The 26132-nt window shown below is 37.6% G+C and overlaps 1 protein-coding gene across 3 annotated transcripts; it reads left to right on the top strand.

The window, feature by feature from the left end:
- The first annotated feature begins 2249 nt into the window (after nucleotides 1-2249).
- LOC124364662 (dynein light chain roadblock-type 2) lies at nucleotides 2250-25537 on the top strand. Of its 3 annotated transcripts, none has more exons than XM_046820318.1 (4): nucleotides 2250-2416; nucleotides 9464-9542; nucleotides 13874-14041; nucleotides 25369-25537. In XM_046820318.1, exons 1-4 carry the CDS (start codon nucleotides 2414-2416, stop codon nucleotides 25410-25412), a joined length of 294 nt encoding a protein of 97 aa, XP_046676274.1. In that variant the 5' UTR covers nucleotides 2250-2413; the 3' UTR covers nucleotides 25413-25537. The 3 variants fall into 3 exon arrangements, with proteins under 3 accessions (XP_046676274.1, XP_046676264.1, XP_046676284.1); XM_046820308.1 differs by lacking the exon at nucleotides 2250-2416 and adding an exon at nucleotides 2518-2656; XM_046820328.1 differs by lacking the exon at nucleotides 2250-2416 and adding an exon at nucleotides 2679-2947.
- Nucleotides 25538-26132: the final 595 nt, after the last annotated feature.

The raw sequence follows: 26132 nt of genomic DNA, 5'->3' as shown, positions 1-26132 counted from the left end.
TTAAACTGAGGAAGTGCAGGCATTCATTTTCAAAATGGATGTTGAAAAGATCAAGTTTGCGCAAAAAGTTCGTTAATTCGATCAGGACCTCCCATACAAGCTTTTTTTTGTCTCTAAGTTTAAGGACCAGCTCATTGATGTGTTTCAAAATATATGATAAGAAGGCTATGGTAGTTACATATTCTTTATTGCTAAGAAAAATTAAGTGGGTGTTGGTTGATTTCTGATCAGCGTTGAAAAGGAAAGTCTTCAAGTCTTCTAAAATGGTAAAGTATCGGTGTAAAACGCAGCCTTTGTTTAGCAAGCTCACACTATTATGCAACAGCAGATAATGGGTGGAAATATGTTCAGAAATAATCCTCAAACAGTGTTTCATATGAGATGTGACAGGCAGCAAACTGACATGTCTATATGAAGAAGTTTACCTGGTTTTGGAATCATTATATTTTCAGTATTCCAATGAGATGGATAATATTCTAATCTTAATGTGACGTTGAATATGAATGTCAATAGTAATATACCCTTTCAAGTCAATTTATTTAATAACTTACAAGTTAACCGGTTTCCCAGGTGCCTCCTTTTGTGTCTGGTTTAACACACACTACAAGCCATAATTAGAACTATCACTAGCTAGGCTCATAGGTAAGTTAGGGTCGTAATAAGCTTGGGTCGTGCTGACACCAATTTACGTATAATTTGTTTTAACGCTTGTTCACTTGTAATCGTCCAGTCAAAAACACTATATTTCCTCAACAAATTACAAAGAGGAGCTGCAATGGTAGATAAGTTAAGTACATACTTGCCATAGTAGTTTACCATGAAATGCTTTTAGTTGATTAATATTAGTGGAAATATATACTACTCTATAGCACTAATTTATTACTGTGGTGTGCTTAGGCCCTCCTCACTTAACACACAACCTAAGTATTCTATTGATTTGCGAAATAACTCACGTTTCTTTTTACTCACTGTCAGACCATTATCACCCAATCTTTTATAAAATTCAAATTAACTCTCTTTATGAATATCATTATTTTCCCCAGTGATATCGTCTAGGAAAAACAAACAACTCCTGGAATACCACCAAGAATGGTTTGTATTATTTTGTGAATTATGAATTTTAGTATCTTATTTTATTACCTGGTGCTGAAGCAGCACCATAAGGAACCCTATTATATATAAATCGCCCGTTGGTAGTATTGATTGTAGACAAAAGTTTGATCATCCGAGCACACTTGCCTATATGCCTAAAACAAATCAATTTTAGATAGGGTTTAATGTTTTTGTAAAATTTTAAAAAAGATAATCGATTCTAGGTGTTGGATGTCTCAATTATTAATGAATCATTCAGTGAAGAAGCCCGAAAACCCTCAAACAAACTTAATTTTCCAGATCTTTTAATGGTTGGAACAGAACCTCCCTTTTCATATTAACTGTTACTTACAGCCTCAACTTTACTTTTTTGTGCAAAAGGAATTGATTGTAACCTAATACTTGTAAAAAATACACCTGTCAGATCTTAATGATTTCGATTAAAGCATTGAATTTTTTATGATCTCTCTCTCTCTCTCTCTCTCTCTCTCTCTCTCTCTCTCTCTCTCTCTCTCTTCCCCTCACCCCCTCTCTTTCCCTCACCATCTCGCACCCCATCCACCCACTACCATTCCCCCTACCACTACAATACAAAAATACGCAAACGTTGTATGTATCATATTTTTCAAAGAGTGTAATATTGCTGAAATGTCGGTTTTTAATAAATTATGAATAATATTAAAGTTTTAATATTTTTTTAAATAATTTAAATCATATTGTTAAATTATTTTACTAATATATTTGTAATTTCTTTTTCGTATTATTAAGCCATCATCATATTTTTAGCTATACAGTTATAAGTCAAATAGAGTAAAATAAATAAAATCGATAACTAAGGTATCTACATTCTCTTCAGTACAAGACTCCCAACACATAAAATTTTGGGATTCACGTGCAGCTATCATAACATGAACAATTGCAATTTTTTAACACGATCACAGTATTTAATATTAGTATTAGTATTATTAGTATTTAATATTTAAAAAACATCTCCACACAAAAATTTGTAATCAGTTTTTGGTAAGATCTTTATCGTATTATGTAATTTAGTGCGCTTAAATCAAATCTTACTACTGACATTGACTTTCCATGCTTAACATTTTTTTCTTTTATATTCTATGGTTGTTCCTGAATCCTAGGCTGGGCAATGGTAATACTAGTACTACTGACAAGTGACAAAACACTATAACAGTCATGCTGTCACCACGGCAACTGGTACTGACATTTTGCTGTTAGTTTTTTGGTTTACTTCGTGAGGATTTTGTCAAAGTAAAACTTTGGTTAATTATTAATGTTTTGACAGATTAAATTTATCTACGAAATGGTGGGTATCATTTACAGTTTAGTCTATATCAATAATTCTTTGTCTTGAAAGTTTAAAAGCCATTATCTATGGTAAGTAAATTATTGCTGGCTGTGAGCAACATAAAAGTGGGCAAATTGCCTTCTGGCTGGGATTAAATGCTTTATCCCGGATTTTCCAATTTTACTCTGCAGGATTCAATCAGTTTGTATTTTCAGAGTAGTGGGTCAGCTTATTATGTTGTCATTCCCGGTATTTTCAGTAAGTTGTTCAAACATTAGGTTTAAGATGATTGGATTAATAAAAATGTTCTCACACAATTGTAGGTTTATCGAAGTCATTGTAGTTGGAAGGTGTTAAAGTTAATCTGTTGGGAAGTGGTCTTTCATGGTAGTTTCCATTCTACATGTACAATATCTCCATATTAGGCTTGTTTGTGTTAAGGTCTCTTCAGTTAACCCTTCAACTGATAAGAAACTCCCAGAATGATACACTGATTTTGTTTCTGTGTAGCATATTTTTCAGATATGTTTAAAAATTATATGTTAAATGGTGAGTAATAAGTGTTCGTTATCAATTTTAGGAACCATTGAAAATTGTAAAATTATTTAAAAAAATAATGCAGTTACCAGAATGTTGTTTTTTTTTGTACATAAATTTAAAATATGTATTGTTAATGTGGTAATTGTCACATGGGTAGGGTACTATAAGCGGACCTGGTTTTTTATATCGAAATTGGCAAATGATATTACTTAATCATAACCATCGATATAATCAATCGATACTGATTAATTATTTTGAATTATTAACTTATTATTAAATAGTCTATATAAACAGCTGTAAACACTTTAAAATAATACACGTAGGGTAATATTTCAATTTTGCACAAGTAATTTTAATTATTAAAAATGGCAGTCAATTTTAGAAAACTACAAGACATTGCTTTGAAAGATGATAAGACATAGCCTAAATAAAATATATTGTTTTTGTGGCTTCAACATGTTGGACTCCTACCGAAAACCCCATTATGTGAAACTTGTGGGAAAGAAACAACTGTAACCGTGAGAGGAGCAAATATGGTCGTCTTCAGTTTTCCTAATTTTTGTTATAACAATTTGTTTGATCACTGAAAATATTAACTTCATATTTTAATTTAAAACATATGATTGTTATTGAGGACTATAGATACTTTTATATCGATTGATAGTCTAGGATTTGAGATGCGAATATTAGGTATCGAAGACTACATTCTTCGATAAAAAAAAACCGGGTCCGCTTATCGTACCCTACCCTTGTCACATTAACGGCTGAAGCGGCAAAATAGGAGTTTCACGTTATTAACTTATTGGAATTGTCCTACAGAACAAAACAATATAAGGTTTGACGGGTGGAAATGAGAATTAACGAAGTTCTAGACCATAAAAAATGGAACAACTTTTCAAGCGCGGAGCAATATTTCCATGTTCTATATCCACATCGGGCATCACGTGACCTTTGTGACCATGATTCAACCTCGTGATGACGTCATCGGATGCGGCACCATCTTTACAAACGTAAATGAAAAATAATACTGAAATGAGCAGAATTTTGATCCAAATGAACAATGTTTTTCTTAAATTTCGAGCTATAAATTAATTAGTTGTTATCGAGTTGAGACGAGTGCCTCCGGCCATTAGCGCGGGCTTCGGCACCGTGCTGCCGCGCGCTGATATCAAGGAAAGAAAAACATCCCTCGAGATAGTACCTATCAGTAAAATATCAAATTCTAGAAGGGCTGATCAGAAATATAAATTGGGTAATTCTAAGCAATATATGGGTCAACCTCGATGTTTCTCATATTACAATATAATGTTCCAATAGTCAATTAGAAAAGGAAATGACTAGAATTTCTTGCCGGAAAGCAGTTATAGGGAGCAGGCAACCGCCAGACGGTCATATATTGCTTAGAGTTACCTATTAGTGATCAGGGGCACTGACGTGATCTGGGCTTCAAATTTGGAACTACTCGAGTTAATTTTTTTTCTAAAAGAGCAAGCAGCGCGAAGCGCTGCGCAGCGGGCAGGCATCGTGCGTGATCCTTTTTTTTATTAAAAATGTCTGATAAATTGTTATTTAATATTACAATATAATGTAGGTAATGTATGTAAAACAATTTTAAACACATAATTACATGCTGGAAAGCAAAGTAAACCAATATAATCCGCCCAATACAAAATCTCCGTAAAAATCTGGTAAAGGAATCTGTGTCATTCCTTTGGCCTGAATCAATTCAGTATATACGAAGATCACGCACGATGCTTGCCCGCTGCGCAGGCCAAAGGAATGACACAGATTCCTTTACCAGATTTTTACGGAGATTTTGTATTGGGCGGATTATATTGGTTTACTTTGCTTTCCAGCATGTAATTATGTGTTTAAAATTGTTTTACATACATTACCTACATTATATTGTAATATTAAATAACAATTTATCAGACATTTTTAATAAAAAAAAGGATCACGCACGATGCCTGCCCGCTGCGCAGCGCTTCGCGCTGCTTGCTCTTTTAGAGGAAAAATTAACTCGAGTAGTTCTAAATTTGAAGCCCAGATCACGTCAGTGCCCCTGATCACTAATAGCACAGACAATGGATACGTTTCTGTATCCATTGTCTGTGCTAATAGGTAATTCTCGCGGTTGCCTGCTCCCTATAACTGCTTTACAGCAAGAAATTCTAGTCATTTCCTTTTCTAATTGACTATTGGAACATTATATTGTAATATGAGTTGCCTGCTCCCTATAACTGCTTTCCGGCAAGAAATTCTAGTCATTTCCTTTTCTAATTGACTATTGGAACATTACATTGTAATATGAGAAAAATCGAGGTTGACCCATATATTGCTTAGAATTACCATAAATTGAATTGTAATAGAAAGGCAATTATGTAGCGTGTAAAAAACTTAATAAATCATGAATACGCTTAATATGAATAGGTATATAATTGGACATTAATAGAGAACACTTACCATTAGTGTGTTCTACAGAATGTACAGAAACTAAATAATCTTGTGTAATTAAGTTTTTTACACGCTACATAATTGCCTTTCTATTACAATAAATCATGAATACGCTTAATATGAATAGGTATATAATTAGACATTAATAGAGAACACTTACCATTAGTGTGTTCCACAGAATGTACAGAAACTAAATAATCTCGTTTCGGTCGAAACGTAACCTCTTAACATACCCGATAAAACACTCCGACACACAAATTCACTACGATTGGTCGAACTAGTGGATGGTTGATCCATGATTGTCACATCACGCACTCACTCGATCCAAACTACAGTACACGATATCCAGCGAAGTACTGACTTCTGCCCCGGAGCGTTCAGATAACAGATACGCTATCAGTCCCAGCCGCAGATAATATTTACGACACACCAGTTTACTATGATTGGTTGAACTACTGGATGGTTGATCCATGATTGTCACGCAATCACTCGATCCAAGCTACAGTATTCGTTATATCTGACTTCTGCCTCAGAGCGCTCAGATAACAGGTACGCTATCAGTCTCACCCGCAGATAATATTTACAGATATCCAGACACAGCACACAAACAGAACATTAAAACATTAAGAACTTAACTATTTATGTATATACCCTCTAAAATCATGTTATTTGTCATTTGCACCCCCTAAAACCATATATATATTGTGTTCAGGAGGATGACAGAATACGTTGATAACGTCAAATTCGTAATTTGCCACCTCTACCTTTAATCTTATAATTTCCGTTAATTTTTTTGTTTTCTAAGTTTTACTCCATCCAGCTAGTACATGACTTGAGATAATAACATACTGTAAATTTACAAATATAAGTTTTGTAGTGAATAAAAAGGGCTCCAGTGTGATAAATGACCACCAAGACTTGAATAATGACAATTCTGATTAAATCTAAACTACTGAACAAATCCAATTATGTTTTAGGTATTTCATACAGTATTATGGTATAGTTCAGATATTTTTCTATAACTAAAAAGGAGTAGGGTGCAATAAGCGGACCCGGGTTTTTATATTGAAGAATATAATCATCAATATCTAATATTCGCATCTCGAATCCTAGACTATTCAACCAGAGAACCAGAAAGTGATCGATCAAACAGGAAAACTCATAAATAATTATGAGCCACAATTCATATGGTTTGTGTCATAATTATTGAATTGTTTATAATTATACATAGGTAATTATATATTATTACGTGTATGTATATTATAATTTTTGTTATATATACACATATATATATAATATTAATAATACAATTACATGTGTTATTTGAAAGTGTTTACAGCTGTTGATACAGATTAAGTTAATTGTTCAAAATAATTAATCAGTATCGATTGGTTATATCGATGATTATGATTAAGTAATGTCGTTTGCTAATTTTGATATAAAAAACTGGGTCTGCTTATCGTACCCTACTCTAAAAAGGGTACTTACATGTTAACGCCACTGCAGCAAAAATTTAATGGTTAACAAGTGCAGACAATCTAAACCTACATTTTTGGTGAAAAAATATTAAATAAATCATTTTATTTCACATCAAAATACTTTAGAAGTTCAAAAAAACTTACTTAAAAGCAAAGTATTCATTAGGATTTAGATGGAAAATGGATTGATAAAGAATTCAACATAGATAAACAACAAGGTAACAAGAAAATCAAAAGATAAGTTCACACTCATTGAAACACCAAGGTTGTGTAAAAACAAAGAGGTTTCTATAATCGAACGGTTTCTATAATCGCACAACAAGATTGCTCTTTACTGGCGCATTGGTAGAATTTTTGCTGCGATGGCATTAATATGCTATGAATATATAAACTACTGAATAATACAAAATCTAAATGACAACTGAATAATGTAAGCATTTAAACCTTTCCGGGCCAGGAGGCAATATATTGCCACCATAGATCATGTCTGAAAAATGCCAGGTGGCAAAATATTGCTGTCGGTGACATATGCGAAAAGCGGTACATGTTTTCTTTGTTTCACAAGGAGCCAGACCCCTTTATCGTTGAAAATAGGAAAAGGTAAATAAATGTTGTTTTGTTTGTAACATTTCAAAAATATATAGTTTTTTAATCGTTAACATATTTTTTTAAGATTTAAAACCAGCAGTACTACATTTTTATTTAAAATATATATTACGTAGTTTGGTCAGAAAATGTTTTCAGTATTTTTAGATGATCATGAATATCAATGATTTGATAATTATGATAGGTGGTCACTTATTATACTGCAGCTTTATCACTATCACTATCGATTTGTTCACAACTCAATTAAATTCCACGGGTTCATAATCATCCAGACTACCCAACAATAAATATAACAAATAAATATCATCTTGCACTTCATTTTTTAGTTTTGTTAGGCAAGAAGTTTAGAAATTGCACCTAGTCCTATAAGGATCTTTGCGCTGCTTCTGGAGTGACAAGATATTCTGGATGGGGTCGAAATCCATGAGGAAGAAATTAGGGATTTAATATCAAGTCATGTCTCCTTGGAAGAAGGTGAAGCCAGCTCTGAACCAGCCTCTTCAATCAAAGCAGACGGGGGTGGGACACCCTTATGTCCAGGCTAGCAAGAACCTTTGACATTTAGGAAACTCCAACAGTCATCTCCCCCAATAGACTAGACCTATCGAAATATCCTTGTGTCTAAGAGTCTTGACATTTGCAGTTAGTGATGTGTCGCTCTTGGAGATTCATAAGGTTGCCCAGATTTAAGTAACACATTGGTTTTTGCTGTGCTCTGTGTGGGTTCACATGGAAGGTATAAACCAGCCAGAAGCGATTCCATTTTTTGCACTTCATTTGCCGATATGTCACTTTCATCATCAGAACTAATATTTTCATTATCCAATAGTTCATGTATATCACTTCCACAACAAGGATCACCAATTTAACAACATAACAATCAATCATAAACAACTAGCCTTTAGAATAACCTAGCAATAAAGAATGTCAAGACTGAGCAAGGCGCCACCTTGCAGCACATAAGCAGCTGTGTAGTCCGTCAGCTGTATTCCATGCTGGCTTTGGATCGATATCAGCTGACAATGAGTAATATTGTGAATATAAACTATAGAAAATGAATTGGTTTATGAATAGGATATTTTACTGGTACAAGTTATTTCTTTATAACTTAAACGTTTTTTTCACATAACAATAGTGGAAAGTTGGCTGAAGGCTGTGCCATGTTTTCAGTTCACAAGTGGTATTAATGAACGTAAGTGTAGGCTTTTTAACTACTTTGTTTGTTCTGTGTGTAAACATGTTAGCTGTGTATTAAGGCTGAAATAGAATTTTGCAGGAATTTCCTAAATAGCATGCCCACCCATCAAGACTTTTATTATATTTTATGGCAAATCACAATTTATTACAAAATCATAAAACATGAAATTAACAAATCCAAATTACAGCAAACAAATCTCCAAAAGATTTAGTTTAACAAATCAAAGGAAAAATATCAATAGCCCTAGGATAACAAAAATATACATTTAAATCAAATTAACAATGAATAAATAAAATTTATCAGTTAAAACATTAACTACTGATACTATCTGAGCTGTCCTAAAGTCGGTGGTATCACAGTGAAGGTGTTAACACCATAATATAATATACAAGGCATGTTTTAAAAGCAAAAACTGTTTTGAAATAAAAAAAAAAAACAAGTAAATAATTTACAAATATAATTCATTCAATTGAAATACTATACTTTACTCTACTTTTATACATAATTCCTATTAATATTAAGGCACTCATTGAATTATGGGACCAGCTTTTGTATTCCATTGTCAAAAAAGGTTGCTGCCTGATTAGATTACCATTTCATCACAGTTGTTTTTATATGGCAGTTTGAACACAATTCAGTTGGACTTATCCGGAGGCCACTATTCCCTCCTGTTTTCCTCTTAGTGTACTACTAATAATACATATAAGTGTTCACTGAATTTTATCTTTAGTGTAAACATATTTGATATTTTAGTACATTCCTAAATACACACTTTTAATTGTATTACAGGCAAGTGAAGTAGAAGAAACTTTAAAAAGGATCCAGTCTCATAAGGGAGTTGTGGGAACTATTGTTGTCAATGCTGAAGGTGAGTGACATTTATTTTGGTGGATTAAATCAGAATATGTAATAGATCACACTCATTTATGAACATGAGGATACACGACCATCATACCAGAAGGGTATGGGTATTGTTACATCCTCTTTACAGTTTAACAATAGCTGGTCATAAAAATTTTCAAATTACAAAAACATAAATACTGCATTGGAATATTTCCCACGGAAAATTATAAATTTATGATACAAAAAGATTTATTCTATTTGAAACTTTAAAACTAAACTATTGTATGGGATACTTTAATTTTCGTATTTATATACATACAATAAAATATATTTCAACATAGTATAAATACAATAAAAATATTAATGTACAATATTTAAATTCAGATCTTAACCCTTTGAGTGCCGGAGCATCGCTATTTGCGATCCTGCATTATATGCAAGAAATGCCAGAATCGCTATTTGTGACTTCTGCAATAACATATTTTATATAGTATTTATGGCTCAGTGACTATACATACGCATTCCAAAGGCTCAACATAACTTTTGATGAAGGTTTTGTTGCATTCTGATTAGATTTTTATTTTTACAACGATTGTAAAAAGAGCGCGTCAGTCGAGTTTAGAATTGACAGTTACACGGACGAGCCGTCACATGTTATGTTTGCTCTGGTGTTTATTTCACAAATGATTATTAATATTGAAAGTTTTTAAGTGTAAATGGGATTGTGGTGTTAGTGTCTTCATATTATTTCGTTTGTGAATGTTGTTCTAGTCTGTGTGTAAGTAGAACAATGACTTGATCGTGAATTACGGTGATCGTAAGCAGCTAGTACTTTACTAAATACATTTGTATAGTTTTTATGTTTTTTGTGTCTGTTCAGTGATATTTATAAACAATAAGTTGTAAAAACATTGCTGACAATGAAGACCTAGTATTGCAGGCATTAGATTCAAGCATTATCAGTGTAGACAATACACAGAGTGTTAGGTTAGGTTAGAAAATTTCTAGTTTGTAGCAGTTCATATTTTCATATTTATTTTCCAAACTTTATTTATAAGTATAAAAAAGTGTTTATATGTCTATTTGTAAAGAATTAAATGGAGTATAAGGTAAAATAACTGAAAGTGAAAAAATAAAATATTTCAATAACACTAAGTTGTGTCAAAATAAAAAACAAAATGTTTTGCTCATAAAGTTTTTGTTAATGTTTTATTTATTGGTATAAAAACGTTAAATAAGTAATCAATGTATGAAATTTATAAAGAAAATATATTTATCTACAGAAAAAAACAAAAATCCAGGACATTATACCAGTAAATAATTTTTTTTATGAATTTTTAACCACACCGTTGCAAAATCAGGCATTTTCACTCGGCATTTTATGCATACCATAGCAAAACGCCGCGGCATTCAAAGGGTTAACTTACTGATAATGTAAAAAGTAACTAACTATCCCACCTCTACATCATGTTCCAATGCACATTCAAAAACTGACATCAGCATTTATAATTCAGTTTTGCCAAGATAAATTGTTTCTAAAAAGTTGTGTGTGTGAGATCTTAATAATGTGAAGCAATCCCCTCTCTTCCAAATCCACCCTATCCAAATGTTTTGTAGAAAGTGTTTTTTTTTTTTGCATGTGAAACATTCCTTGCTTGCAAACCTTACAATTACAAAATGTTATACCGTTTGTCAGCAGGCCACATAACAGGGTGCCAGATATAACAGAGTACGATATGGCAGGTTTTACTGCCACTAAACTGTTAGTCCTCTACGTTGCAAGGTTGCCGATGCAGTGAGTTCAAGGCATATCAACACATTTCTGCATGTAGTATTCGAGTACAAGATTTATGTATATATATATATATATATATATATATATATATATATATATATATATATATGTAATAAATGTTACCTACAAAATAAAACATTAAATAAAAAATATTATAAGTAAGTGGTTTTGTTTGTAGTTTGGTAATTTACATGAGGAAAAATAATTGATTACATAAGTTCAGAAAACTAAACGATGTCAAGTTTTGTACCAAAACATATAAGAATATACTAGATTAGCTCTAAAGCCACTAAATTATACTAGGCAAAAATACTAATAATTTCTGTAAATTTTCTGAATGTGCAATTTTTTCCACCAATAATGAATTATTGAACAGTTTTATGAAATCAATGTATTGATTATGAGTAGAATAATACATTTTCAATGGGTGGAAGAATATAAAAAAAATAAATAAATAAAATAAAACAGATAAAGAAAGATCTTTATAACTTATTCGAAAAAGACTATATAGTCTGAGAAGTTCACTGTGAGTCAGTGCAAGATAGATATGGTCTCTTGGCTTTGATTATGAACATGAAGACATTTCTCCTCATTGTTAAGAAGAATAATTTGTAAATAAATATTTACTCCACTTCCACTTTTAAGTCATTACAAGTCTTAAAACAGTAACTAGATCAAAACTTTGATCAGTATTGATTAATGTTGATACGTATGCTGAAGTGTATAGAGCCCTGATTCAGAAGAGTATGCATTTGCGCACGGAGTGTGGGACTCCCTTGCTGACTACCCACTAAACCCCCTACGGGCCACGGAGGACCCAGGCCGGAATCTTTTCGGATGACATCTTGCCTGTTCCGTGTGTCTTATGTCCCATCCAGGACAAAACTACTTGTTTCGGATGCAAGGGGTCAGCCAGGCATCCATCTTCACGCTTTTGATGAAGAATCGCATGTACATGAGTGGTGACTGCATTCCATGCGTCCTCACTCTGCAGTATCAGCTCCACAATGGTGTCTGCCGAAACATCGCCAACTGTGGTGTCTGAACGTTCGCCTGGCCTCGGTGAAGCGCCCGCAAGCGAAGAAGTTGTGATGAACATCATCATCCTCCTCCGGGCAGTAAGCACACCGAGGCGACCTGACTTTTCCCATCGTGTAGAGATACTTCCTAAAGTAACTGTGCCCTGTCACGAACTGACACAGGTAGAAATTTATCTCCCCGTGGCCATGATCTATCCAGGGTTGAAGCTCTCGAATGAGACGGAAGGTCTAGCGATCGTCTGATCTTTCCGTCCACCTCCGCTGCCAAACCTGTAGAGTCTCCACCCTGGCAGCAGCCAAGACATCCTCTCTCCCCCACTCGACAGCCTCCCGAAAGACGGTTTATCTCTCGATAGCCATCAGATCAATAGGAATTACCCCAACCACGACCACCACGGCCGAACCAGAAACGATGCGATAGGCGCAGGCAACCCTAAGTGCTGCTCTTCTCTGTACCGATAATAGCCTTTGACTGTATCGCCTTATCCTCATGACACCCGCCCAAACCTCTGCGCCATACAGAAGGGTTGAGTTTACAGTAGACACGAGGAGGCGTCTCTTACTTGACCTAGGGCTTCCTACGTTAGCCATCAGCCTGCCAAGAGACAAAACCACCTTAGAGGCTTTATCGCACACCGCCTGGATGTGCTCCCAATACCGAAGACGGCAGTCGAGTAACACACCCAGGTACTTCGCCGCAGTCCTTGTCCGAACCTCAACACCTCCCACATTCATAGAGATCAGAGTGGGGATTACGATCTCGGTCTTGGCGACCGCCAGCTCAAGTCCGTGGCTCGTCATCCAGGCATTGACCCGAATCATTACCTGATTAAGGTGTAACTGTGCCAAGTCCGGAGTCCTCGCCGTGATGACTGCAGCTACGTCATCGGCATAACCCACGAGGAAGACGTGGGGCATCTCGAGGCGAAGCAAACCATCGTATGAAACATTCCATAGGTCTGGGCCGAGAATAGACCCTTGAGCCGCACCGGCAGTGACTTCTTTCGTTCTCCTTCCGTCTTTGGTTTCATACAACAGCCGATGGTTCTACAGGTAGTCCTGCACAACGACCAGGAGATAGTCGGGCACGCTGAAGTCCTGCTGCAACGCCTCTAGCATGTCCTCCCACCGAGCAGAGTTAAACGCGTTCTTTACGTCAAGGATGACCAACAACACTACATTCAGAAGAGTTAGTACTCACAAAGTCTAAAACGTTATGTTTATGGTTTGATAGTGTGCAAGTTCAAATCTTGTCTATAACTGGAGTACTTTTTAACAGTTATGTCAACCTTGTATCGACAAATTATGTTGTTTTATGAAATCATGAACTTGACCCAAGGGGACAGGTGTAAAATTAGAAAGGAAATCAGCCAATCTCTTTAAAAAAAATATGATGTAAGTGTTTATTTTGAATACAAGAGGTCACTTGGAGTGTCATGAGCATGTGCTTTAAAATAGAGTAACTAATATATAAGAGTGACAGTAGTAATTAGAAGATTAAAAGCTCTGTCTTTATTCCAGGCATACCAATTAAGACTACTATGGACAACACAACCACTGTTCAGTACGCTGGTCTCATCAGCCAACTGTCTGACAAGGCTCGTAGTGTTGTCAGAGATTTGGACCCTTCCAATGATCTAACTTTCTTAAGAATAAGATCAAAAAAACATGAAATTATGGTTGCTCCTGGTAAGTAAAAGGCCTATCTCACATGTAGGTAGTTGGGTAAGTAAACTTATTCTTTCCCATATCTAATTTTCCGTCTCACTACTCTTTCATTCTACTTTTATTATTTTGAAATTTATCATATAACATTTTGGCAATGATCTTATTATTCGAAAACTAGAAAATCTGGAGCAGCAAAGGTATGGTTTTTTTTTCCCCTGGGGCGCCCTACTGCCATGCACTTAAGCCTCAAGGGCTTTTTGCGCACCCTGGAAACACCATGAGGCCTACCAGTCTACAACTTCAGCAGTTCAACAAACCGCCAAAAACAACCTATCAAGTCCTCCTGGGAAAATTCACCACCCCTGTCCAGGCTACCAAAGATGGCATACCGCTCTCTTGCTATTGCAGGGCAATCAAAGAGCAGGTGCTCAGCAGTCTCCTCCTGCTCATAACACCTTCCACAGAGCGGATCCTCCTGAAGGATGCCAACTCTGTGTAGATGCTTCTTCAGGTGACCATGCCCCGTAATGAGACCAATGACCTTAGAAGACATTGATCTGTTTAATGAGAGAAGGTCCGAAGCCACCTTGGAGGAAGGTGACTGTAATACCATTCTACTCACTCTCAAACCCGGATGTAACCTCCACCTTCTCCCATGCTCCGCTCGAATCCATTTCGAGACAACCCTAGAGGATTCACACCTTGGAACACCGCAGAACGGTTAAGGGCCCGTCATAATTGTTGCTGAGCCCTGGTTGGCCAGGGCATCAGCTCTTTCGTTCCCAAGAATCCCCTCATGACCAGGAACCCAACAAACGGTTACATTGTTGATTCTGGCAAGGGAGGAAACGGTCTGATAGCAATCCCAAACCAGTTTGGATTTGATTGCGCAAGAATCCAGCGCCATCAGCGCTGCCTGACTGTCCGTGAAAATGTTAATCGTCTTGCCCCTATATCGCAGACGAAGATTCTCACGAGCACATTCCATAATGGCTGCGACCTCCGCTTGAAAGACTGTCGGATACGGACCCATAGGAACCACCAGCTCCCTACATGGTCACACTCCCAGAATTCCAGCGCCTGTGCCGCTTTTTGTTTTGGAGCCGTCTGTGTACCATTCGAGCTCCGCTGGTGGAAGAGGTTTCTTCCCCTCTGACCAATCATCCCTTGAGGGTAAAATAATCCTAAAGGGTTTGTCAAAGGAAAACTTTTGTGGCATCTGATCAGAGATCATGTGCAAAACATCCTCCTGTATCAGAGTGCCAATTCTGCAGTGCCCACCGCTGCAGCCCGACCAGAGTCCCGTCTGCTGAAGACAGTAGGCACTCCTCCTGGCCATAGCTCGAATGACAATGTCCAGGGGGGCGAGATTAAGACAACAGTCCAGAGCCGCACCTGGCGCACTAGGAAAGGCCCCAGTGATAGCGAGGCAGGCCATCCTTTGGATGCCCGCCAGACGTGCTACCACCGTCTTGGCTTCCGTTTTTGGCCACCATACGACAGCTCCGTACATTAGTGCAGGTCTGACCACGGAAACATAAAGCCAGTACAAGAGCCTCGGCTTCAGTCCCCAAGGCCCACCTATCACACGTCTGCATTGCATTAGAGACCACTTACCCCTGGCAATGACCCTTTCTAGATGAGGTTCCCAGTTTAGAACCCTATCTAGGATCACGCCCAGGTACTTGACCTCAGGCTTCAGCTCAACGGGTGAGCCTTTAAATAGAAAGGGACCAATGCCCTCCATCTGTCCCCTCCATCTGTCCCCTCCTGGTAAAGGCAACCACGGCAGCCTTGGTGGGGTTGACGGTGAGGCCAACCTTATCACACCAGTTTCCCACCATGTTCAGAGCAGCATTGGTCAGTTCCTTGATTGTTGTGTTGAACTTGCCACTCACAAGAATCACAATATCATCTGCGTACCCTTGTGCAAAGACATCGCTGCTATTCAAAGAATTTAGCAGGTCATCCACAACCAGGTTCCACAGAAGAGGAGAGAGGACGCCGCCTTGCGGACAGCCCCTCATAGCCTTCGCACTAACACTTTTTTTTTCCTTCTGAGGGAAGAGGACACTTTGTCCCCGCACTTAGTCCTAAAAGGACCTTTGCGCCTCCCTTACTTTTATTTGTGCCCTCAAAAACCGAGGCTTTTGCAAAAACCAATCAGATTTAAGGGCTCCTGTTCTCTGATGTCCTTGGGGCTGAGGAGATATGCTCCCAAGTATCTTTTCCTAATCTCTACGATGGCAGGACAATCCAACCAAATGTGCTCTGCTGACTCCTCCTCTTCTCCACAGAGTCTACATTCGCTGCTCCGACTAAGGCCTACCTTCAAAAGGTGCTTCCTCAGAGGGCCATGTCCTGTCAACATTCCTAATATCAGTCTTATATCCTCCTTATTCTGGTCTAGGAGAGCTGTCCATCCTTTTGCATAAGGAGAGATAAACATTTTGGATATTCTTAAACCCGAGGCTCTGCTCCAATTCTTGTATCTTGTCCTCTTTTCCCAATCTTTAACCCGAGCTTTAATGCTGGAGAAGGATATTCCACAACCTGGCTCAGGCCCCACCAATGTGGATTCTGCTCCCTTTTTGGCGAGGATGTCCGCTTTTTCGTTCCCATGAATTCCTTCATGACCCGGCACCCATCCGAGTGTTACTCTGTTATTTGTTGCTAGCTCTGCTAGAGCATTCCTGCATTCCCAGACCGCTTTCGAATCAATCGAACAGGTATCCAGTGCCTTCAGTGCAGCCTGACTATCAGAGAGTATTAGGTATGATAATCCTTTTGTCCCCAACTGTGTGAGTCTTCTTGAACATGAATCTATTGCCATGACCTCCGCCTGAAAAACTGAGGCATGTCTTCCTAGGGGCACAGCCATGTCAACTCCAGGTCCATGTATTCCATATCCTGCCCTTGAGTCTAGGAGTGAACCATCGGTGTAAAACTTCAGGACTCCTTTTTTAGGGTAGGTCTCCCTTTTAATCCATTCCTCCCTACTTCCGATAGAGACCGTGTATGGTTTTTCAAAGGAGTATTTCTTAACCATAGTATCAGATACTTTGGTTAGCATTTCAGCCTCAGGAAAATTTTCCAATATCTTCATGTGGCCTTCTAGGGAGGTAGCATTTATTACCTTTGTTCCTAGAAGCTTCATTGCGCTCATCGCAGCTGTTGTCATCACTTCCTGGCCAAGAGGAGTATAACCCAGAACCGCTTCCATTGCTAGTGTTGGGCAGGAGCTCATTGCTCCCGTGATGCTTAAGCAAGCTAACCTCTGAAGACTCTGTAGCCTTCTTGCAGCTGTTGTTTGTTCGACCTTCGGCCACCACACTAGAGCAGCATATGTGACCATTGGTTTTACTATGGTTTCATAAATCCAATATATCATTTTGGGTTTAAGTCCCCATTTAAATCCAAAGAGTCTCTTACAGGCCCCAAGGGCCATTATTGCTTTGGATGTCTTGTTTCTAATATGGGAGTTCCAAGTGAGCTTCTCATCCAGGATTAAACCCAGATACTTCACTTCTTTTGTTTGGTTAATGCTGATTCCCTCCAGGACCGGTTTTGCTAGCTGGAATTTCCTTTTCCTGGTAAAGGTAATCATATTAGTTTTTGATGGGTTGATCCGCAGACCTTCCCCATGACACCAGTTGCTTATGAAGTTCAGTTCTGTTTGTATTAGGCGTTCCAGCCTGCCTATGTTTTTCCCTTTAATCATAAGCACTAGGTCGTCCGCATAACATAGTAGCCTTATCCCCCTCTTCTCTGCTTTTCTTAGGAGATCATCCACTACCATCGCCCACAGGAGAGGAGATAAGACTTCCCCCTGGGGGCAGCCTCTTTGGGCCGTGATCGCAGCCGATTCGTCCCCGTACTTGGCTTTCACCTGTCTGATTTTTAGGAGGGCTACTATCCATTTGACTACGTCTGGGGAAACTCCAAAACGTTCCATCGCAGTCTTCATGGATTGATATGCTACTCGGTCGAAAGCTCCTTCAATGTCCATAAAGACGCTGACTAGGGCTTCCTTTTTTTCGAAGGTATTCTCCACCTCTCTCACTAAACTGTGGAGAGCAGTGGTGGTTGATTTTCCTTCTATGTATGCGTGTTGTGTGGGACTAAGTGGGTGTTCCAGTAATATTACGTCCCTTATGTGTCTATTTATTATTTTTTCCATAGTTTTCACCATGAAGGAGGTTAGGCTTATGGGTCTGTACGAACTGGGTTTTGTTGGATCCCTGTCATTTTTTCGCAAGAACACCACTAGTGCTATCCTCCAGTTCTTTGGTATATATCCTAGGGCGAAACTGCTTCTAAATAGAATGCTAAGGGTATTTAATAGAATGTCCAGCCCCTCTTGAAGAAGGGCTGGAAAAACTCCATCCGCCCCAGGAGATTTAAATGGCTTGAAAGATCTTATCGCCCATTTAATTCTCTCGTGTGTGAATAGTCTGTTAGACAACTGTCTGGCTTTTGCCACCTCCCGACTGGATCCCCCCCCATATAGAGAATAAGTATCCTCATTACGAGTTAGCTGACCCCCCGGGAAGTGTGTCTCCAGAAGTAGTTCTAAGGTATCCTTCCTGTTCATTGTTAGGTCTCCATTGTCCTTTACTAGAGTCCCCATAGGATTTGTATGCTCCGTTTGGAGAGTTTTTTGAAGCCTGGATGCCTCGGGAAGACTGTTAATATTTTTGCAGAAATTCCTCCAGGTTCTTCTTTTATTCGTTCTAAGTTCTTTTTTATATTCATTTTGGGCCTATAGATAAGGGAGCCAATCGTCTGTCCTTTTTGCCCATTTTAATAATTTCCTCGTTTTGTTTCTTAATGTTTCCAACCTCCCAGTCCACCACGGCACATCCCTCTTCAACCAGTTTTGCCTGGGAGGGCAGTTTTTCTCGTAGGCCTTTATTATAGCTTGCTCTACTATTTGTGCAGACCTTTCTAATTCAAATTCATTTTTCTGGAAGGGTCCTATTTCTTCCAACTCTTCTGCCAGGGACTCTCTGTAACCTCTCCAGTTGGTCGATTTAGGAACCCTGTGGGTCACGTATCTTTCCCCTATCTCCTCTATGTCGAATCTAATTGGACAGTGGTCCGATAGTGAGGCCTCCTTGGAGACGTGCCACCTTACTATATTTAAGTTTTTGAGTCCTGTAGATAGGGTTATGTCTAGGACTTCTTTCCTATTTCTAGTTATAAAGGTTGGGCTCACTATTCTCTAACACTAGATCATTGCTGAACATAAACTGTAGAAGTTCCTCACCTCTCTTGTTTGTGTTCGTACTTCCCCAATACGTATGGTGAGCATTGCAGTCGCAGCTGAGAATGAGGGCCGAGCCTCTGTCTCTGCAGCTCTGCAATAGTCTTTCTAATTCTTTCGGTGGGCAGCTTGTTGACGGGTTGGGGAAGTAGGCTGAGGCTATAGTAACCTCTCTGTCCCCTTGCAGTGAAGCCACCTTCACTGTAGCCGCCACCAGATCTCTTGTTATTAGATCTGTAATCGGAAAGACTGTTATTAGTTTTGAAGTTAGAATACAAGTTCTTGGGTTTTCAATTGTTCGATCATAAATGAGATTACCTACCTGAGTTGTCAGTCCTCTGATGCAACCTCTATTGATCCAAGGCTCCTGGATTAGGGCGATATCCAGGCCTGTTGAGATAAACCTTCTTCCCAAGATGTCAGTTGCGCCCTTTGCATGGTGTAGGTTTATCTGTATTAGGCGCATACTTACGCCTTTTTTCCACCTCCCCCAGGTGGTCCATCCCCGCCTCTTCTTTTGGATTGCTTGGAGACTTTGTCCCCTTTTCTTCCTCGAGCCGAGACGGATGGTCCTTTGAGAGAAGGTCCCCTCTTCAAGAAGAGAGAACATGTTGGTCTTTCATTTTTGACCGCTGCACTGGCTTGTGGAGTAGACCCTTTAGGTAAGGTATGTACAGATTGCTCTGACACCTTCGTGGCCTCCTCCACTTCCATCTCTTCAGCGGTCCTTTTTTCTGTGGTGACCGTCTCAGATTTCTCTGTAGTCCCCTCTTCCCTTGTGGGTTGTTCTATGTTTCCTTGATGTTTCTTCTTCAGTCTAAGCTGAACTTTCCCAAACTTGTAGCCGATCCATGGACCTTCCTTCTCAAGTTTGTTCGCTGTAGCGCAGTCGACTGCCAGGGTGAGTAGGACAGACTTCCCCTCGTCGCTTCTCCGCAGAACATTCCATTCTCCGACAGATAGCTCTTTGTTTTGTCCTTTTAAGAGCTTCATTATCTTTTCGGTTGTATCGAGTATACTATCAGGAAGATAGACAGTCGCAATTCTCGCACGAGGGATTTCTTCCTCTGGTACTATCCTTAGACTGGCCTCTTCCCCAGGCTTTAGGGAGTCTTGCTTTCCTTTAAGCCATTCTGCTGTTTCAGTGTTTTCGCAGGTGAAGATTAGAACCCCTTGTCTCCTGTTGATACCGTAGAATCTTGGAGAGTAGGGACCCTCCTGTTCTTCCACGATAGCTTCCAGGATGAAGCTCTGGATCTTCTCCATCTGATCGGTTGTGAGTAGGGTCTCGGGAAAGTTGGAGTGCAAAACCCCTACCCTTATACCAGCTACCGCTTGTTTGTAGGAAGGTTTCTGGGGTTGTCCAGATTGCTCCTTGTGTTCCCCTTGATTTCCTTCGTTCTTTGTTTTCTTCCTCTGATGGGCCTCCGGAGTGGATCCATCAGAGTGAGGTCTTTTCGGTTTCTTTCCCTCCTTTTGTTTGTTCAATTTTTTATTTCTTTCTTCTGGGATTGGTTTTAAGGCCAATTCCCTGGCTTCTTCTTGGGAATACCCTCTTTTTCGGAACCAGACCATGCGTTTCCTGGCGGCTCCACATAACTTAGGCAGTACTGGGAGCTGTCTCTCGACTTTTGCTCCCTCTTCCTTCTGGTGATCGCCCTCCAGTATCGCATCTTCTTCATCGGTTTCGACTCTAATCGAGTCGGAGGCTTTTGGACTTCTACTAGGAAGTCCGCCTGTTTTTTGGGTTTGATCAGGATTGCTAGGGTCAGAGCCCATCATCAATCCCTCTGTGTTTCGTGAATTTTCATTCACTTTTTGAGTGCTACAAGAGCTCTCTGGTTTTGTTTGGTTTTCTTTAATTTCTGTACTCATTGTGTTCCCACGAGTAGCGGAGATCTAAAGGTCACCCCAAGCATTGTCCCGCTCTACTTGGGGAAGGCTAGGTTTAAACTGGAGGTCGCCAGGTATCCAGAGTTCGCATATTTACGACCAAGCTCTCCCTTGATCACGCAGCCCTCGGCATATGCTGTTCCACCTTGGCTTGGATACAGAAGGAAAATTAGAATTAGAATAGTTTAAGATAGATTGTTGGGAAGATTACCCGACAGGTGAGAGTAGTAGGAAAAGAAAGTTAAAAATTTGGATAGTTCAACAGAAAGCCCGCCAGATCAGCTCAGCCTGATCGGAATTATCAAAGAAGACAAGATTTGGATCAGGCAGTTCCCAGGTGCACGCGCATGTAAAGTACAGCACTGAAGAAGAGAGAAGGTGGCTGTGCGTGTGCTTCGTGGACGCTCTGGCTTGGCACATGTGTTGGGGTATGAAGACCCCGCCACTTCGCACCCCGCACTAACACTTGCTCCCATGAGGGATGTGACAACAACCCTGTCCGTGAGCAAGGCCCCTATCCAGTCACACACCTGACCATCAACGCCACGTCCCGAGACCGCATTGATGATCGCCTGAGTGGCTGTAAAGGTATGGTTTCAAAGCTATTTTGAGGGATGGAGACAAAAATGGAGAAGAAAAGATGGGGAAGAAAATGGAGTATGAAACTTGCAAGATCCAGTGCTTAACTTTTTAGTCGAGGTGTCCACAATGATCTGTTTTAGAGCCAGTTCATTTTATTCTCTTCACTAATGACTACCCCAATACATGGGAGACACTTACTTAACTTTGTTGTACGCTGATAACACAACCCTTGTGTTTAGTGAAACCAACTGGCTATCGTATCTTATATATCCCTCAATATGGCGTACCAGTACTGTCACAACAATGACAAACACTACCATAACTGCCCAAGTACTATTTGCCCAGACAATTTGAATGTGTAACACATATAGCAGAAGTTTTGTTGAATTATGAAAATTTTAAACATTACACGTCTTGACAAAACATAATCCTAAACACCTCATGTGAACAAACTTTGTAAGAAGCTGAGTTCCAGTCTCTATACAATTAAAAACATCAAGGCTTCAACGCATGAAACAACAACAAGAATTGAATACTATGAATTCCATAAGAGGTATTTTTTAGAGGTATCGTATGAACCTCAGGTGCTATGATATTTAGTGAGTATTTAAACAACAAAAAAAGGCAGTGAGAATACTGGCAGGATTGAAAAACTTGATAGCTGTAGAGAAACTTTTTAGGACTCACAAATTCCTAACAATTGTGTTGCTCTATATTGAAGAGACTGGTATGATCACAATAAGAGAGGACCTGTTTAAACGAGGTAAACTTCACTAATACCATCTGAGAAATACTACATTATATGACCTTCCATTGCACCGTCTGACTCAGTTTGAAAAGAAGCCAATTTATGTGGGAAGGAAGCTTTAAAAACTCCTTCCACTGGGACTGAGAAACCAGAAATTGATTTATTTCAAACCTGCACCACACATGTGGCTCACTGATTGTCCCTTCTACTCCATAGAAGAATTTATTCAAGGAGTTTTTGACACAACTTTGTAACTTAACATATACTTGTACCTATGACACAATACTGTTCTCAATGAGTATGTTAATAAAGAACATTGTCTATTGTCAATGTGGTTGGAGAAAATCCAAGAAATGTTTATTCAAGTGAAATAGTTATAATATTATCCATAACATTATTCATTGTTCTCTCCTTTTTTTATATACTGAATGAGTCTGAGGAGTTTGAGATATCTTCCTTATAGACTCATCCAATGGAAGTTTATGCTCCTATTCTGTTATTTGTTTACAATGATAACATTGCTAGTTCGAAATAACACAGAACAGACGACCTTCGGACAGAATATACCATTGTATCTGACCCTACTGAACTGAAAGTATTTTTTAACCTGGAAATGTAAAACCAAAACTACAAAACAGAAGTAACCTGCTTCTATTTTAAACTTGTTAATAATTGAAAATGTTTAGTTTTTTGGTGTTTAGCCCAGTTACAATAAGTATCCACATTTCTTGGTTGTCAATTCTTACATTCCAGACCTAAAAGATAGCTGGAAAATTATGGTAAGGATGAGGATTAGTATTTTACAGCATTTGGCTGAAACAACTTGAGAAGCAAGTGCCAAAACCTTTCATATCCCAGCTTTATGTCTAATCTTTTCTGTTGCCGAGTACTGTACTACTCTTTGGCTGGACAACATACTTATGATACTAGTTCATGCGGAACTTACGAAGGTAAATAGGCTAATCAGTGATACTCACATTTCATTCAATATATAAGGGGACACTCTGTACAAGATGCAATAAAGTTTTGATAGAAAAGGATCTTAAAATGTTGATCAATAAAAATCTTCCCTGTGTGAAAGGCCATCCATCAAACGTAATCCAGTTGGAGTGCTGTGAACTACCTCTAAATTTAGTGGCCTGTCAGTATTTTGAATTTTTCTCAACAATACTATTGCTTGATCATTTGGTATTTGTGTAGTCTAGAAAGATAGATAACCTTGCACGAAATCTGCTAAAGGTACTGAGTAAGATGTCTCCAAGAAGTGGACTCTGGACAGCTTCTATCCAGTGGTGGTTGATGGAACCACTGAATGCTGATATGAGACATACAGATGTCCTGTGATTATGGAATGCCAACCAAAGTGTATCATTATTAGCAAATGTTTTCTGTGGTAATTTTTAATAGGGATTGCGAATTAAATGTTCTTACTTAAAAGTCATTCATTAGGCGAGAATGGAGTTTGACAGGCTTTTTGGCCAAATATTTAATTATCTTGTTTAATCTTTATATTAGTAGTAAGGTTTTATAATATAGATATGCACTTTTTATTATTGTAATCAGCTGGTGTTTTATTAAATACAGTTACAAGGGTTGGCTATCCTGCTAACTGTTTCATCCTTATTAGTTATATTTAAAATTTGTGCCTCAAATCATTGGTTAAAAACATTTTTCTTTGATCTTTTTAATTTTTTTATCACATGCTTTTCTATTACATCCCTAATGATAAAACAATTAATTTAACCAATCATTTCCTGGTTTGAACGTGTTTTTATTGTACTATTATTCTGAAGACTGGTAGCTTTATCAATATTATGTCTTCAACATTAGCATGGACCTCAAATTATTGCTTAAAATCTCTCAGGTAATTTGTTATCATGAATGTTACACGATAAAAGTATTTATTTATGTCAGGAGCTGCTTTACCCTCCAAGTTGCAAAGACAAACATGTGAACATGCTCGGCCTAACGATACCTTATTTTCAAATGCAATTTATTATAATAAAACAATGTCAAAGCTGCAAAATATACATACCATACTATAATCATCTAAATTAAAAATAAATAATAAAATAATCATCTAAATTACATTTTTCTTATAGATTACAATAATAAGTATACTATATAATTTAATCATAGTCATTATTCTAATGTATAAATATTTTTCTTGAAATAGCACAATGACTGGCCATTACCCTTTACAGAAAATAACACAAACATGATTGGTATAACTAGAAAGGACAGCTAATGATATTTCATAATTTGTTGGTTAAAATAAAATAGTATATGTATATTTACCATAATAAGATCTATTAGAAAAAAGTGTAGACATCTTTTTATTTAGCAGAATCTGAAAATATTGGTCATTTGTAAAACAATTTATTGTATTTGCATCAGACATCTTTTTTAATGGGAGCAGAAAGAACATAGAATCAATAATTAATTATGTGCTATTATTATGTACACACGTGTTCAAAACAATGTTTTCGTCTATGCATTATTTTACGTCTATTAGGCTAATAAAATTAATTAGTATAAGTGTTATTTTATTGTTTTTAATTATTTCTATTTGCTCTGTCAATGAAGTTGGCATGAGTCTATTTTAAAATAACTTGTGCATTTTTTTTAAGTGCTTATATTTTTCCCAAACAATTTACACAAGTATGCATCAACACAAGTAATTTTTACACCTTCCACTTGGAGGATTAGATAAAATTTATGTAACATTACAAATACACATAGTAAATATCATTTAGGATGTAAAAATTATTGTAATACTTTGATTTATGTTCATTGTATTTGTAATTAAAATTAGAATGGGTACTAATATGTTATCTTAATTATTTTGTTTATTTGCAGATAAAGAATTCATCCTAATTGTGATTCAGAATCCAGCTGAGTAAAGAAGATATTTGAAATATTTGCACCAATTAATTAATTTATTTAACGTTGATGTTGGTATCGTACATGTATACACATTTGTGTTGATGTATTAGTGATACGTATTAATAAATACTTTGTAATAAAATACTGTATGATTTATTTTTCCCTCGGCTCAAACAAAGGAAAACTGGTGAATGAGCATTATAGTGCATTGTGAAAAACTGAGCTCAAAATAATACTCTAATTCATTAACCTGTTATTCCTAATGATTAACGTAACAATCCTAATCAAAAACTTTAGTTATTGGAGATGGAACTCTGGTACATTTTTAGGCTAACCAAATAATCTACTGTGTAAAAATTAAAACCATGTGGAGTAGATTTGTGGATATTTTACAACCCATACCTAGAAATTCACTGCTCTGAATACTTTGATTCACTACTCTATGTTTTATATATATATATATATATATATATATATATATATATATATATATATATATATATGTTTCTAGTTAGAAATATTTATTTAAAATATTTTTGGTTGCATATAATGTAAAGTCCATGAGTTTATAAGTCTCTACTTCATTATTAGGTAGAGAAAGAACAGAGAGAAGAGTGCCTGGAAAAAAGACTATCTGCTGTCCAGTTGCTACTGGTTTAACAAGGCCATTAACACCAACATATCTAAATGGCCATGGATGGGAATGGAAATAAATGCTTAATATGTATTTTAATGGA

The sequence above is a fragment of the Homalodisca vitripennis genome, chromosome 1 (assembly GCF_021130785.1).
Source record: "Homalodisca vitripennis isolate AUS2020 chromosome 1, UT_GWSS_2.1, whole genome shotgun sequence".
Lineage (NCBI taxonomy): Eukaryota > Metazoa > Arthropoda > Insecta > Hemiptera > Cicadellidae > Homalodisca > Homalodisca vitripennis.
Note: the sequence above shows the minus strand (reverse complement) of the source record. Positions and strands in the feature narration are given on the sequence as shown.

Excerpts from the sequence above, each read along its gene's own strand:
- LOC124364662 (XM_046820308.1), top strand. The coding sequence starts at position 2,633 with ATGTTGTCATTCCCGGTATTTTCA. Across the intron at positions 2,657-9,463 it reads TGTCATTCCCGGTATTTTCA|GCAAGTGAAGTAGAAGAAAC; the intron begins GTAAGTTGTTCA and ends ATTGTATTACAG. Across the intron at positions 14,042-25,368 it reads TGAAATTATGGTTGCTCCTG|ATAAAGAATTCATCCTAATT; the intron begins GTAAGTAAAAGG and ends GTTTATTTGCAG.